Below are 15317 nucleotides of genomic sequence, written 5' to 3'. Positions count from 1 at the left end.
TCCCCACAAAGTGCTCCCAACTCCTTTGTAGGAGTTTGCGAAGGACTGATCTAGTTCATTCTTCTGCATAGCCAGCTTTAAAATAATTTATGGAGGATTTATAAGACTTTTTGGTGTGTTTTTTTTTATGTTGGTACTTAATGCATACTTCAGTCCACAAGTCATTTATTTTAGACCTATCATAGGAGTAGTCCCACAGGGTTCAATGGGGCCTCTATGACATTGTTCTTGATTGGAACATTAATTACAGCCTTAGAGAAGTATACAACTACTTTAGGCTAGTTTAGACAACGTTTTTATCACCTACTTGACCCCACTCATTAAACAATCTATGGGCACACTGCACATATAAATCCTAACCCCTCCCCTCATGTCTGGATAAGTCAGCTGCTACTTTCCTTATATAGAGGTAGTGGTTAATTCAATCTGCTCCACTACACATACTAATAAACCTACTTTTTAAAAGAAGTCTATTTGCATTTCCTTTCAAATCTTTCTATCCCTGCCTATCAAACTGGGTACCTTCATCCATTCCATTTAGGATTTCATTCAACTCATCCTCTGTGTAGTCACAGAAATGCTCCTTCCAGTTGTCTCCATTCTCACTGCGCAAGATTACCAACTCCCTTTCTTTCCCACGTAGAGCCGCGAAGTGAGGGATCTCGACAATCACCGGCCTATTACAGTGACACAGCATGTTAACAGATTGGAACAACAAGAAAACAAATATATAGAGATCTTTTTTTTCAGTCTGTTACAAAGTGACCTGGAATTCTGCCAGCTTCTTTTGTCATTCCTTGAAGTGACCCTGAAAAGCACTCTAATCGGTCTTTGGTCATTTGAATCAGTGAGCATTTATTCCCACATTTTTCCCATACAGTATTTGCAGTACTTGCCAAGATAGCAGGGGTTTCCACATGATTGTAAAATGTTTCCACATTTGAATAAAACCCATACAACAGAAGCTTATTTGGATGCATGGAACCCGTGTAATCACATTTTATCATGCAGAATCTACTGTGTGTGTGCAAGTGTGTGCATGTATATATACATATATGGACACTTAAAGGAAAATTATGATCTTACTTATACTAGAGAAGAAACTGATTTAAGAAGTAGATCCACCTCTCATTAAGTCGCATCAATTTTAAAGATAGTTTTTTTTTATTCAACTAACTTGTTTATCAGATATATAAAGAATAAAGCCTATAGAGTTATTCTGCATTGCTTCTAGAGCAAAGATCAAAATTTTACTCATGGTGAACATATGGTATATATTTATATCTATATATCATCAACTTATATTTTCCACTACTGTGAAAACTATAAATACCTTGAATATCAATAGTCTTGCAACAGTAATTGAATTGCATAGGCCAACTTGTATGTATCATGCTAAATACTATGTTATATCCAACATATAACATATTGCTCTTATGTTTTAGTGGCAAGGAAGGCAAAAAAAATAAAGAAGTGTACAGTAGATTCCTTTGATTCCAATCCAGGTTGCTTTGCTACAGACATCAAGCACATAACAGCTAAAACAACTGGTACATTTTATGACTAAGAAGTTCTCATGCTAAAACAAAAATGGAGGTCAAGGAGCTTTAAGAAAAGGTACAAACATATCACCAAAACAAAACCACATACCACAAGGGCTGGAAAAATGGTCCACTAAAGGTTAGGTATACAAAATTTAAAATCATAGAAAGGGACAATGTCATGGGCACAGTGACATAAAAATAATATTGCAGAAGGAGAAGAATGGGAAGGCCAGCATCCATCAATTTGTTTTAAGTCTGTCCTACCCAAGAAATTTGGTCCCAGGAGGCCCCAGCTGAAGGATTCGGCTGACCAAACTTTCTCCCTCATTAAGTGGGGGAGGAGCCGTAGGCAGGTGAAGTTTACTGAGTACATCCAAAGCAGCAGTGAAAGAAAGAAAATAAATAAGCTTTATGTATTTTTTTTTCAGTACCCCAGTGCCACTGGCTGCTCAGAGTGGAATTGGACTATACACTGAACAGGTTTCTGCCACTGGTCACAAGAATTAGTAAAATGAACCCCCATGATTTAGAACCTAATCTTGCCCTCATTGGGTTCAGTGATATGTTAACCTTGCTTCTGATCTTAATGGGAGCAAGATCCAGTCTCTAGAACTAATGAGACTTGGCTTGGCAGGATGGATTCCATGACTCTGATTTCACTGCCAGGACGCCACCCAGGAAAGTGCCCAGCGGTACAAGACAAAACCTTGAGAAATGATATGGAAACTCAAGTGAGTTTTCATTGACATTCCTCATGCGACTGAGAGAGAAAAAAAAAGTTGTTGAGTGTATTGTGAGTGTACTGGAAAGAGGAGAAACATATAGAGGAAGAGAAGAACTGAAAATACAAAATGTGACAGCAAAGGCAATCCTTGTTTTGGGTTTGATGCTTTTGTTGAAAGAATTATCTAGTTTTCAAGGCAGTCTCAAAAGAAGGGAGCTTCATGCAAACCCTAGAAGCAACCCCTTTGATAAAGATACGCATCTTCCCATAGTTTCCGGATCAGGACTCTTCTAGTTCCTCTATTGAAAAACAACAATAAAATAATGGGGAAAATGGTTGATGGTTTCCCAACCTATGCTGCAATCTAGAACGAACCACTGATTGACTCCCATTGCTGCTCAAACCCCTCCCTCCAGAGCTTAAAGTAAGAGAAATCGGCTGAATGCTTTTAGGGGTGACACATTAACCATATTTGATTGACTTCACAATGGATTTAAGCTGTTCACTTTTGCATCTTCATCCTTTTGTCTGTTTCCAGCTAAAGCCATTCGCTCTAAGCAAAGGGAATTTCCTTTGATCATCCATTTTTGGATGCCACTGTTGATAAGGGAAATTGCTGCTAAAATAAAAGTGTTGAAAACTGCTAGTTTCAGCAGAAAATTGCTAAAACAAGTGTAACAGTAATTGCAAGTCTGATCTTTCTGCGGGGTACTGCAACAAAGAGGATAAAATGCACTGACAGAAAATGTCTATGTTGTCCTATTGCCTCAGCCCCAGAAAAATCATAGGTTTGTGCTTCCCAGGCAGTCCCAATTACCCAATAAAAGAACACAAATTCTTTTTGAAAGGAGCTTTTAGCTTATGTTGCATCTTTCGGCAAGTGTAAAATTTACTTTTACTTTGCCTTAAAAGTGGAGTGTTTAATTAATTGGCTATAATTGCAAAATGATTTCTGCTTTAACAGTGCAGCACAGTGTAAAAAGATTTGCTCCAGGAAGCACATCAAACCTTGAGTTGTAGCTATTGGTGCTTTAAATTAAAAGGCATACAAGCTTGTTGAATTATTACTAGGCTAACACTGTTTCACCCTGCTTCATAATCTACCACCATATAATAAGTCTCCTATAATAGATGACCTTATTCATTTGTAGTGTTGAAATGTTGAGCTACCCCAGAGTAGATCACAAACAAAAGAAATCATTTAATGTTAATTCTTATTTTGGACAATCAGAAATTCTTACCCAAGGAACTGAGCACCAGATGGTCCAACTTCAACAAGACGACTAGCAAGACCTTCTCCTGCCACCATGGGAGGCATTGTGGCCAATCTATGACGTTTAACTAGCCGGCAGGTTACTCTTGTTGGAGCAGTACACTTTCGAGGTGGAATAATAATGCGAAGTCCATTGTGTCTGCAACCTCGCATAGCACCACCTCGAGCATCCACCATGAAACTGACTAGAAAGCTGGAAATTGGAGGGGAAAATTAGATACAATTTGAAAGCCAATCAGACGTGTGTTACTTAAAATATTTTCTTGTTCACGAACTACATACGTGCATACCAGTGATTCATAATGGGCAAAGTGACTAATACTTTTATGTATGTGTGCTACTCTGTATCCAGAGCTTAAAACGTCTTAATTACACTGATAAAATATGTATTATTTCATCTCCTTTTCTTAATATTACTAGAAAGCAGAGTGTAGGGAAGGATGTCTTTCAGACTATCTACTCATATATATATTAAGAGTATATCACTATGAGTACTGATAAACTTGTGTGTTTCTCTGGTTAATTCATTTCAACAGATTATATTGTGTAATTGCACTAGCACCATGTCATTCTTGGCCATATAATTTGTGCTGTTTTAGATACTTCAGGTTATGATAAAACAAAGTTATTACAGGTTGAGTATTCCTTATCTGAAATGTTTGGGAACAGAACAGTTTTGGATTTTGGAATATTTGCATGTACATAATGAGGTATCTGGGGGATGAGACTTAAGTCTAAACATGAAATTCTTGAATGTTTCATATACACCTTATACACGTAAACTGAAGGCAATTTTATACAATATTTTTAATAATTTTGTTCATGAAACAAGTTTTATATTGAACCATCAGAAAGCAATTTCATTACTTTTGCGGGCGTGCTTGGGTGGACGAATATGGGCATGCATGGAAAAGATATATTGCAACTGAAGGGGGCTGGGAGGGTCTTTTCCCCTTGGGGATGCTGTTGTATGCCTGCGTTTTGTGTGTAATCCATCACTTGAAGTCAGGTGTGGAACTTTCTTCTTGTGGCATTATGTTGGTACTCAAAAAGTTTCAGATTTTTGGAGAATTTTGGATTTTCGGATTAGCGATGCTAAACCTGTATTAATATTCCTGTTATTTAGGATGTAAACACATTCAGCAATAAGAAATAACCAAGGTTATTACGGGAATGAGTTTTGTCAGTCTCAATATTTATAGCTTTTGGTAGCTAAACATTTTCTCATTTGTGGTCAGTGGGCAAAGATTCTAGAGATGGCAAGAAGCTGAAATTGCAACTTCTGTTAAAGATCTCCAGGTATGACATCTGTTGTATTTGCACCTGAATTTTAAACTTCTTTTTTTTTTACTTTGCAATTAAGAAGAGAAAAAAGGTAATATCTGGCTTACTGAAAGAACTAGCAAGATGCCTACAAAGTTGTGCGTATGTTTATGAAACTTTTGTCCTAAGTTTGCCTGTAACTAATGGGGCAAATGACAACCCCATCTGAATTTCCTCCGTTTTCTTTCCCTTGGTTCCTGCTTTCTTCAACTCTCAGTGTTTTAAAGTAAATCTACATTCTGTAATAAGTTATATAAATACCTCATACAAAAAAAAATAGTTTGTCACTTTAGATCATGTTTCAACTCCAAAGCCCCCTTTTTCATTCACTTCCGCATGCAGTTTACAACCAACACTCCAAGCAGATCATAAAAACAAATGACAATTAAGAGCTACAGCTTGCCAACTGGAAGCATGCCATGCATTGTGGATGTTATATGAAGATCTTTTTCACTCTGCCCCTCTAGAGTTGCCAATACAGTTTTTCTGATAAGATTGGTGAACCTTAACATCTGCATAGCAAACACAAATTCAGGACACAAATTTTCTCCGATTGTATGTTTGTAAATATTGCAGTTTCAGTGAGAAATATTTGACCTGCTGAATTTCTACTAATCATGCAGATGTTCGACACAGGAACATCACCAGAAAAAATGCTGACAATTCTACTTTCTACAGAGTGTGCAATCTAGTCTGAGTATTCTGCCACTGATTTTAGAGAACGATAGATTGCACTGACAGTTTTATTCTATCAGGAAAATGTACACACATTCATGCTAAAATGTTTCACTGAAGCCTGTAATGGAACTACACTACTAATTCAGATGAAAATAGTTAAAGATGACAAATAAGTAACTACTTTCTATCAGAGCCAATTTTCATATCTGCTGGGTTTGCAAAGAGCATGTTTTTTGTGGTGAGGAAATAACCTTAACTTGTTTGCCAGCAGGGCCAATTTCATATGACACCTTTTGCTGTAATTTCCACAATTAGTCCACATCCAAACACATAAATCAGTACTTCTGAATTTAAAGCAGGCAAGCTCCTTTAGGCCATTTCTCTCCAACTTCCATTTTCAGTACTCAGAACACCTGAACTTCCCTACCTGTATATAGCTGCCCAGCCAAATGTGTCCCCTGGAAGGATGGATTAGCAAAGTGGGAGTACTTCTAGACCCAGTTCTGACCTAGGAGAGCCAGGTATTGGCTGTGGCTAGGGGCTTGTCTGCCCAGACTGGAGTACCTGCTAAGCGTGTTTTTTAAAAAGCAGATTTGGTCACAGTGCACTATGCCCTTGTTCATGTGGTGTTTTGTTATTGTAATGTTTGCTATGTGGGCTGTCCTTGAAAATGATCTAGAACAGTGAACACCAAACCTGTGACTGCTATGCACCAAAAGCCCATTTGACTAGAGCTTACCATTCTGTTGCTGCACTTCATGTATTCCAAATAGAAATTGGGGGACTGCTCTGGGCAGTCGCATCTATTGCCCAGCATCCCAGAAGGCTGTGCAACAGGATGTCCAGGCAGATGTGACAGCCAAAGCATCCCTGTGCCCTGATCTCTACTTGGAATACATGTGGCACCGCAGCTGAATGGTAAGTGCCACGCACAGGGGTGAAGGTTTTCACCAAATCCTGGATCTGGCCACAGGCCTGGGTTTGGAGAGGCCTGATCTAGAAGAAGCTTCAGCTGGCAAAGAATTGGGCACTTTTGGAGGCTACTTCTAATTGCATTACTCCCATACTTCATCAACATGCTCTACAAACCCAATTTAAGGTGCTGTCCATGTGTTTCATTCATCATCTGAAGCCCAATTCCTACCTCTTAGTGAGGTACATCTGGCAGGAATGATGGGGCAGGGCATCTTTGGTAGACAACCCTCCCTTAGGAGGCCTGATTGGTGCAATCTTTCAAATGACTTTTTTACGTTTTTAAATGACTTTTCAAGTTTTAGAGGACAAACCTGTGCCTATCTACTCAGAAGTAAGTTTCAGGGCGCAATCCTAACTAGACCCTGGGAGGGTTGCAAATGTGCCATAAAGCATGTTTGTGCCTCCTCAAGGGGGAGGCGGGGAGGAGGAGGGAGAGAGATGTTCTGAGGCAGGCGGTGGGTGGCCCTGGGGGTGGGTGGGCAGGAAGTGGGAGGCAGGGCTGGGATCCAGCAGTTATGCCGGATCCCAACCCCCGTTCCCAGGGAGAACGGAGCGGCTTCAAGTCGCTCCACTCTCCTCAGACTTGTGTCACCTCAAGAGGTGGTGCAAGTATGACGAGACCCATAGGGGCCAGCAGCCCTTACCTGGGTAAATGTTTCCCCTTGCCTCTGGTTGAGCTGCCTCTGGCCACTATCCTGCGCTGGATACAGCGCAAGCTTCTTGGCTTGCCTGTTCCAGCGCAGGATAGGATTGCGCCCTCATTGTCTTCAGTGGGCCTTACTCTCAAGCAAGTGTGCATAGGATTGCAGCCTCACTTGTTTGAATACCCTTCTGTTTATAATGTTCTTCTATTGTTGTCTGGCATTTTTATGGAGATCTTTTTAAATTGGTTTATGAGCTGGGACTTAAGTCACCTTGGTGGCCCCTGCACATACATTAGCTTCAATTCTTATCCTTTAGTTCCATTACTTCCCATAATGAGAACATGACCCCAGTATTCAGGGCAAAATTAGCCTGCTCAAAACAGTGTTATGGTTTTTCATAAAGCCAAGTGATGGTAACAAATTTCAATATAAGCATCCAGAAGAAAATAAACTGTACATCTAAATACAATATCTACACTAGGAAGGATCAGCGACTGAATCTAGTTCTCATTTCAAAGCTGCAAAATTTTATTTTTGTTATAAATCAGGGCTTTTATTTATAAATCACTGCTATCAATAAAACAAAGTTAAATATTAATGTATAAAAGATATATACTAAGGGATTATTCAAGCGGTTCCTTAGGCATGCAGTCATCCCATGACAGCTCTTCGCTCATGGAAGGACTGCCTAAGGAGTGAGAATTGTTGGCAGGAAACTTATATGCAACAGAGCCAAAAGTGGATGGAGTGGATATGACATACAAGGATAAGTATAAATTAGATGCTTTATAGGACCTTCAAGTGCATCTCTCAGTTGGCTTGCCATACAAACATAACTCCACCAGAGCAAAATAAACTGTGGTTGTGCTTATTTTTTTTACAATCAATGTGAAAACCCAAAAAGAGATCCCACCACACACTATCAGTTTGGATATGATGGTGCATTTGAGTCACTTCATTACGCAGTCATGCTTTTCATCATATAATCTGAAATAAGAATCCACACTGGACTACATCCACTACAGCCCCACGCAAAAATGTCTTCTAATTAGGTCATCTTAATTACCATTTGATGCAAGGGAACAAGGAGATAGCAGCAGCCAGAGTTAGTCACAGTGTGAAATATTAGCCACAAAATAGTTAGCAGTTATATAGTTATCATGTTGCTTCAGCATTTCTCAAGCAAAGAAATAGAGGGGCAAAATACTGCATTTTAGAGAGATGGCAAAGACAAAGAGACTAATCAGATGCTTACTTTAGTTAGTAGGCATCTTTCTCCATGCATGGAGGCTATAGAATATAGTCCAAACTAATATTTGAGCTAATTACATTTCCTGCAGATGAAAGGTCCTACACTGAGTTATGCCTGATAATGTTCCTTTGATTTCAAGGAGATGAATGTGTGCTTAAATAAAGAAAGGCTTGCAACCAAAAAGTTAATAGCTCAAGCTATTTGCAAACCTGGTTGATTTTTAAATATTCATATAATGTGTTTAGAAGAAAAACTAAACTAGGACTAATGGTATCAGCTCTCACCCTTCAAAACAATGTTTTTGTATGCTGAATTTTGTTTCCCTAAAATCTACTTTAAAATAATCAGCATTACTTTATATATCTCCTTACTAATAGCTTGCAATCTAGGGATAAGGGAAATGTACAGAAGGAAAGGATTAATTTCTTGTGGTATAACAGTGTATTTAACATTTTCTTTTGAATTTATGAAGGGAAGTCTTAGATCGTGTTGTGCTACATATTCCACAGATAGGTAGCAGTTGTTTTCCTATGCTTGACAATGACTGATAATGTACCAGAGGATCCTGAAATGGATGCAGGGAAGGGGGAAAAGGATGACAGAAGGAAGGAGAGAGGAAGTGTTTAAAAAATGAAATTATATAAGTTCACCTGCTGTTGTCATGGTCAAAACATGGAGAGGAGTGGCTGCAACAGAAGAGATAATTTAGCAAAACAAAGAAAGAATGGATGAATGAACTCAAAGGAGGAAGAAAAGATTTTTTTTTTTATCTACAAATGGAGAGATGTAAAGTGAATATGCAAATATAGACTACAGAGAATATATTCAGGAGCAAAGGTTGTATTGAAGACAGTGTCTCTTTTTAAAAAAATCTTGAGCTTTCTTTTGAATAGGAGTATGGCACTGAAAGCAAACTGAAATGTTATTTCCTTCCCATATGACCGACACCTAAAGGCACTTCCTCACACCAATACCGCAGACTCTGCATGCCGTCCTTTTATATTGCAGACAGCAGCTGTATTGAATGCACCTAGAATATGGGCAGCAGTGTGGGGTAACTTCTCTTTCAATATCACGCCCATCATGTCCTGCTATGACAGCTACAAACTGTTTACTGGCCTCCATACAATGGGGCCAAAGCGTGTCATCAGTCATTCGATACAGGTGAGTTCTCTAGTGCATTTTTTTAAGAGCAAGAAAACAAAATCCCCAACAACTGAAATCAAATAGGTGGCACTTATTCATAACTGAATTCATAATTCATAACTGAATTAGCAGGGTATCATTAAAAAATCCAAAAGATACAGCTAGTTATATCTTTATTAGGACCAAGCAGAATGGCTTTTCTGCTCAAGACTTCATTAGGACCAACCAAAATGACACAAATATGTTACTAAATTATGGCTTTCAGATTTTTTTTTCTTATGGATGAGCACCTAATGGCTCTCTTATGTTTGCATTAAAAATTAGGTAATTCAGGCTGCAATCTTATTTACCTGGGAGTAAGTCCCACTGAAATCAATGGAGCTTACTTCTGAGTAGGCATGCATAGGATTGTGCTGTCAGTTATATATTCTTAAAATTCAATTCCACTGAGAAATAGGTAACATTAAATGCATCAAGCCCTGACGTCAGGTGTGTTTAGTTATGATGGGGCCAATTCTACTTCATTCTTAGCCGTCTTGTTTTCATAACTCACTTCCTTGAAAAATCTATTCATTACCTTATGCTAAATTGCACATCTGGGTTGATTTGTGTTCAGCATTCCATATAGTCTTAAGAACCTTCTTTAAGGACTTATCCCTCTTTGCTTTTCAGATTGCTGATATGACCATATCAGAGTCATATCACTTTCTCTTATTGCCTTCCCTATAATTCCCCCCCCCCCCACACACACACATATTTATCTCAAGGCCTAAATTGTCATAGTTCCTCTTCCATGATCAGAAAAATTTCAGCTTGAGATTTTACTGTTCCTAAGAGAGGAGCAGCAACCTCACATAAATACTCTACTCCCATATAGTACCATCCTCATGTGAGCAGATGACAAGTTCTCGTAGCAGAAAAAAAACCTCTAAACGCATATGCTTTTTTAGTAATTCTTTCAAAATGTACAACTTTTATGTAATTTATTTTATATAACATTTTTGATAATGACTTTTGTTTGCTGCTAGGTCCTACTTCCACTGCTGTTTAAGAGAATACCATATTAGGGAAAAACACAAAACACAATTTACCTTGTTAACAATGATCCAATCTCCTTTTTTGAAGACAGGCAGCTAAGAATAACAACTCTAATTATTTCTCCATTTTAAGCACTTTTTCTTCATTCCCTCTTTATTCCTCCCGCCAATCCCAAAGTTGAGACAAATTTGGAAAATTCCCTGGGAAATCATTTTTGTATCAATTTTTCACAGGAAAATATTGTTTGAAAATAATATTCACAATGTTATATTAGCTGTTATAATATTGCAAAAGCAAAATAAAACAAAAGTCCTTGATCAATATCTGTGTGAGCACCCTCTTATTATAAAATTGAATGGGACCAACAGAGCACCCAGTGCAAACCTAGCTGCAAGGAAGACCCACCAAGCCAACAGAGTTTGATCTTCATAGTTAAGAGAACTACAATGTATCTGTGAATGGAAGGAGTATAGCTTGTACTCATATAGACCAGGGGTCTCCAAACCTTTTGGCCAGAGGGCTGCATGAAATATCTGGCACAGTGCTGAGGGGCGGAAAAAAATTTAAATATAAAATTCAAATAAATAAATCAGAGATGGAACTTAGATGAATGAATGAATGGGCTCATTCACTCAGCCTCTCCAGCCCTCAGAACACCCTCCAGGTGCAATCAGAGCACAGTTTCAGTTGAGTGGGCTAGAGGCTTTCAGGGGACAAGAGGCTGGCCGCAGGCCGGATAGAGGCTTGCTGTGAGCCACATCTGGCCCCTGGGCCGGGTTTTGGAGACCCCCTATATAGACAATGAAAAATGATCTCCTCCACACATTGATTGTGTACAGATTTGTTATCTGAATAGTCTTCAGGTCTTCCATTTGATATAGTGTTTTATTCCAGGCAGGAGCTGTGATGTATCCATTAGCTGACTGACTTGGAAAACCTTCCTCACTCATTTCAATGTGGGTAGCTGATTTATGTCTGCATCATTTTCCTTTGTGGAATAAAGTTAATACATATGCTACAGAAATGCACACATGAAATTCAGGTGTACACACTGATCTCTTCATTGGTGCAGTTATGTACAGGGGCTCTTCATAAGGAATCCCTCATTTCTGATATCCAATACATTTGTACGCTGGTTTTTGGCTCATTTTATATTTCTATAGCATACAAATGCATGCTAATGTCCTGTGTAGTGTCTAGTACCAAAGACAGGGCTGTCAGTGGATAAACTTCCCATATGCCACTATATGTCAGTTCTAACATTCAAACCATCTGATATTTCAGTTTCTTTCCTCCTCCAGAACTGTCACCTCTACTCCTTGCAGATCAGATAGCTATTCAGATTGTTTATAGATTACAAGCCTTCTAGAAATCAAATTTGACTAGCAAATTTCACAGTGTAATTCAAGTATAAAAATGAAACAAAAAAGCATTAGCTCTTCAAATTGGCATCGTTTCTCATTAAGATACTTGGATATGAAGCCAAATTAATCTGAGCATGGCATTTGCTAGGCTGTTTATGTGGGTGGGTTTTTTTCCTCTTTTTTTCTTCTTTAGACTGTGGGAGTTATATTAGAAAAGTACACTTTTTAGGGTAGCAAGCATTGCTCATGAAGTAAGTAGTCTAAATTATGCACTGTTCCTGAAACAATGTTGTCATCTCTCTAGCTTCATATTTCACATTTATTTATTATTTACTTAGTATGCTTTTAGCCTGTCTTTCTTCCATCATGGCACTCATACCAAGTCACAGGTAGGGTATCCAGATGTAATATCTGCTTAGCTTTGACAAGGCTGCTGCACCACGGCTGTCGGTAGCTTAAACACTTGCATGAAGTAAACAAATGACTGGTTTAGGATTTTTGTACATAATAAGCTTTGTGGGCACTCAAATGTACACCTTAAGCGCCTGTGTGGATGGGTTTCCCTATTCACTTCAATGGAGGAATAGCTTCAGAAATGCAAGGGTATGGATTGTAGAGAGCTGCCTCCCTCTCCAAAGCAAGTGGGAAACCCATTTAGTTACATGAGCTTAGTCTCTTCATCAGAAGGAAGACTGCTGGATCACGGCCACAGCTTTTCTACACTGTCTTATTTGTTTGTTCTCTGTTAAAGCCTATTAAGTGTAAAATGATGATGGCCTTTAATGGCTTACCATCTTAAGTGAAACCAATATGAATTACCAAGACAGAGTCAGGAAAACTGAAGTGTCTGTATTAGCTAGTACAGCTTTTGACATTTTATTTAGAAGTTAAAATTTGAATAATAAAACTTAACAGGGTGTGAGCAACTGCAAGCCGTAATTAGGATTCTCAGTTATTTTAATGGTTAATAATGATATTCAGGTGTTTTGGGCCAACTTATTACACATCCAATTTAAAACAGACATGTTTAATTAGAAACTTAAACTCTTGAAACTGTGATTTTGTGAAAATGGTGGTGCTCTTCAACAATGATTTCTCAACCATTGTGGAACCACTAATTTCCAGAATTCTTTGGCAAACTCATAAAGGCCGGGACTGTTTGATAGCAGTTTAAAGCTGAACTCTGGTGGAACCCTTTAATCCAAACAGTTAGGATGTTGTACTTTTTGCATTCAGACAATAACAGGCTAAAATTTACATCCAAACTAAGCATTAGTTCAAGCTGTTGATATTCCAGGTATTCACTTCCTTGTTTTCTACTTTAGTTTACTTACCCAGAATGAATAGGGATAGCAGAAAGAGTGACATTGTCAAGATTGTCAGGGCTCCAGCTTAAGCGATATGCATTTTGATCACCCTCTTTAACTAGTGTGGATACCTAGAAATGCAAAGCAATTTAGAGTTACTATTTTTACTTTTTTTAAAAATGCAAAGTACCTAACAAGCCCAAACAAACAAAAAAAACCCTCTATGCTGGATATGGAATTAGTTTGCGGAAAGGTATAAGAAGCTATACAAGTGATAAAAGTAGTTCCACAAGATAGTCATATTTACGATTAAGTTAATGTCTAACTACAATATCCTCTTGAACCTTGATAAATACACTCACAGCCCAATCCTATCCTGTGCTAGAACAGGCAGGCGAACTGGTCTGCACAGTATCCAGAGCACAGTAGGAGGTGGCTGCTGCACAACTCAGAGTAAAGGGATTTATTTCCCTTTACCCCACATAGCCCAGCAGCCATCCCATGGGACTGCTTGGATCTGTGCCAGTGAAATGGCTGGTGCGGGTCCGAGCAGCCCAATGTAATGTCAGGCTAATTGAGAGCGGAGTCAATATACAGCCTAAAGTGACCCAAGAAAGTCGCCCTCCTGCCACTCTCTCCAACCCCCTGTGCCGGCCTTCCTAGACCGGTGCTTACTTAACCTTGCCGGGCCTAGATCTGGCGCAGGGGGACAGGTGTGTGTCTTTGCGCCAGCCTCCTCAACTACAGAGTAGTTGCTAACATGCTTTATGACACATTTGTGACACTCCCAGGCCAGTGCAAGGGACATGTGCCAGCCATGGGCATAATTAGGACTGCATTCTCAGGAATTCAGATAGCTTCATCAAAAAGTAAAATCAAGCTTCGTGTAGCAAACTTATAATTATCTCTAAATGGCATACTCTACTTAGTCATTTTTACTATTAAAATTGGCTGTGCAAAACAGATCTAAGACGAAACTTGCTGATTTTTTCAATTATTTTTCAAGACTCTTAATTGAGCCTTGAGCTATTGCCTTGCAAGATACAGTGTCAATTTTAAAATAAATAAAACTAAATGGAGCCAAGATTGAGGAAGAAATGTTGTTAGCAGACCGTATGACATGTTAAACCATTCCATGTTGTTGATCAGGGTTGCTAACTTCAACCTTGAGTATATACTGTATATCACTGGACTGGGACTAAAGTGTTTGAAAAAGACACTGTTTCCAATAAATAAGTATATGGAAAATGGACACTGACCTTGTACAGATGATTTATCTGTACTCAACAAGGAGGTGGTCTTGGCTTCTATTAACTAGACAGTTCTTTTTCGGTCTTAATTTAGAGAACCTAAGTACCTGACTAAAGATTGCTCAAAATCAGAGAAAATTTCAAAATCATACACTCATCTGTATTGTAGATGCATCCAGACATCGGTTCCTATTTATTTTAAGCTGAAAGCTATTAGCTAATTGTATTAATTGAATACAGAATGAGGAAACTTGATCCATTACACACAAATATGGAATTGGGTAAGTTCCAATTTAAAGGAATATTATTGGAGACACAGAACTAGAGAGTTGATCCAAATAATGAAACGTCAACAGACAAATTAGGGATATCATCATTAAAATGAGCATGATAGATCTGTGCAATGACCACGAAAGTCTCACCTGATGACTGGTGATAAGAACTGTGTCGTCAATCACCTCGGGGTCCCTCATGCAGGAGGTGTGGCTCAGCGTATGGGACCTGTCTGAACTGAAGGATCGCAGGCTGGTTCGTTGACAACATTATCAGCAGTTGAGATGGTGTTGTGAAGATGGGATTGTGGGCAGAGCAAGGGAGTGAAAAAAAGCATGCTATTAGCAAATAGGGTGTAACTTCCAGGGGTGTGATTTAAAAATTCCATCAAAACCCTCCACTTCATAATGACTGCATTCCTACTAGGAGCTCAGCCATGCCTCTCTCTCTTTTCTTGATTTCAACAGAATCACAGTCTTTTCAATCTCATGTCTAGCAACATCGTGGCTTAAGGTTTCCCCCTTAC

At 38.8% G+C, this 15317-nt stretch overlaps 1 protein-coding gene across 19 annotated transcripts in view; it reads right to left on the bottom strand.

The window, feature by feature from the left end:
• The window catches only part of ANK2 (ankyrin 2), a 411206-nt gene that overhangs the window by 46478 nt on the left and 349411 nt on the right, over positions 1-15317 (bottom strand). For 12 of the 19 annotated variants that reach the window (XM_066631612.1, XM_066631617.1, XM_066631626.1 and 9 more), the window contains 6 exons: positions 14941-15043; positions 13296-13399; positions 10651-10692; positions 9064-9099; positions 3510-3734; positions 523-677 (listed from right to left, as the gene is read on the bottom strand). In XM_066631612.1, the coding sequence (XP_066487709.1) occupies positions 523-677; positions 3510-3734; positions 9064-9099; positions 10651-10692; positions 13296-13399; positions 14941-15043 (665 nt within the window). The remainder of the gene's footprint in view (positions 1-522; positions 678-3509; positions 3735-9063; positions 9100-10650; positions 10693-13295; positions 13400-14940; positions 15044-15317) is intronic. The other 7 variants (XM_066631619.1, XM_066631623.1, XM_066631632.1 and 4 more) reach the window with 2 other exon arrangements.

Source organism: Tiliqua scincoides, chromosome 6, assembly GCF_035046505.1.
Source record: "Tiliqua scincoides isolate rTilSci1 chromosome 6, rTilSci1.hap2, whole genome shotgun sequence".
NCBI lineage: Eukaryota > Metazoa > Chordata > Lepidosauria > Squamata > Scincidae > Tiliqua > Tiliqua scincoides.
Note: the sequence above shows the minus strand (reverse complement) of the source record. Positions and strands in the feature narration are given on the sequence as shown.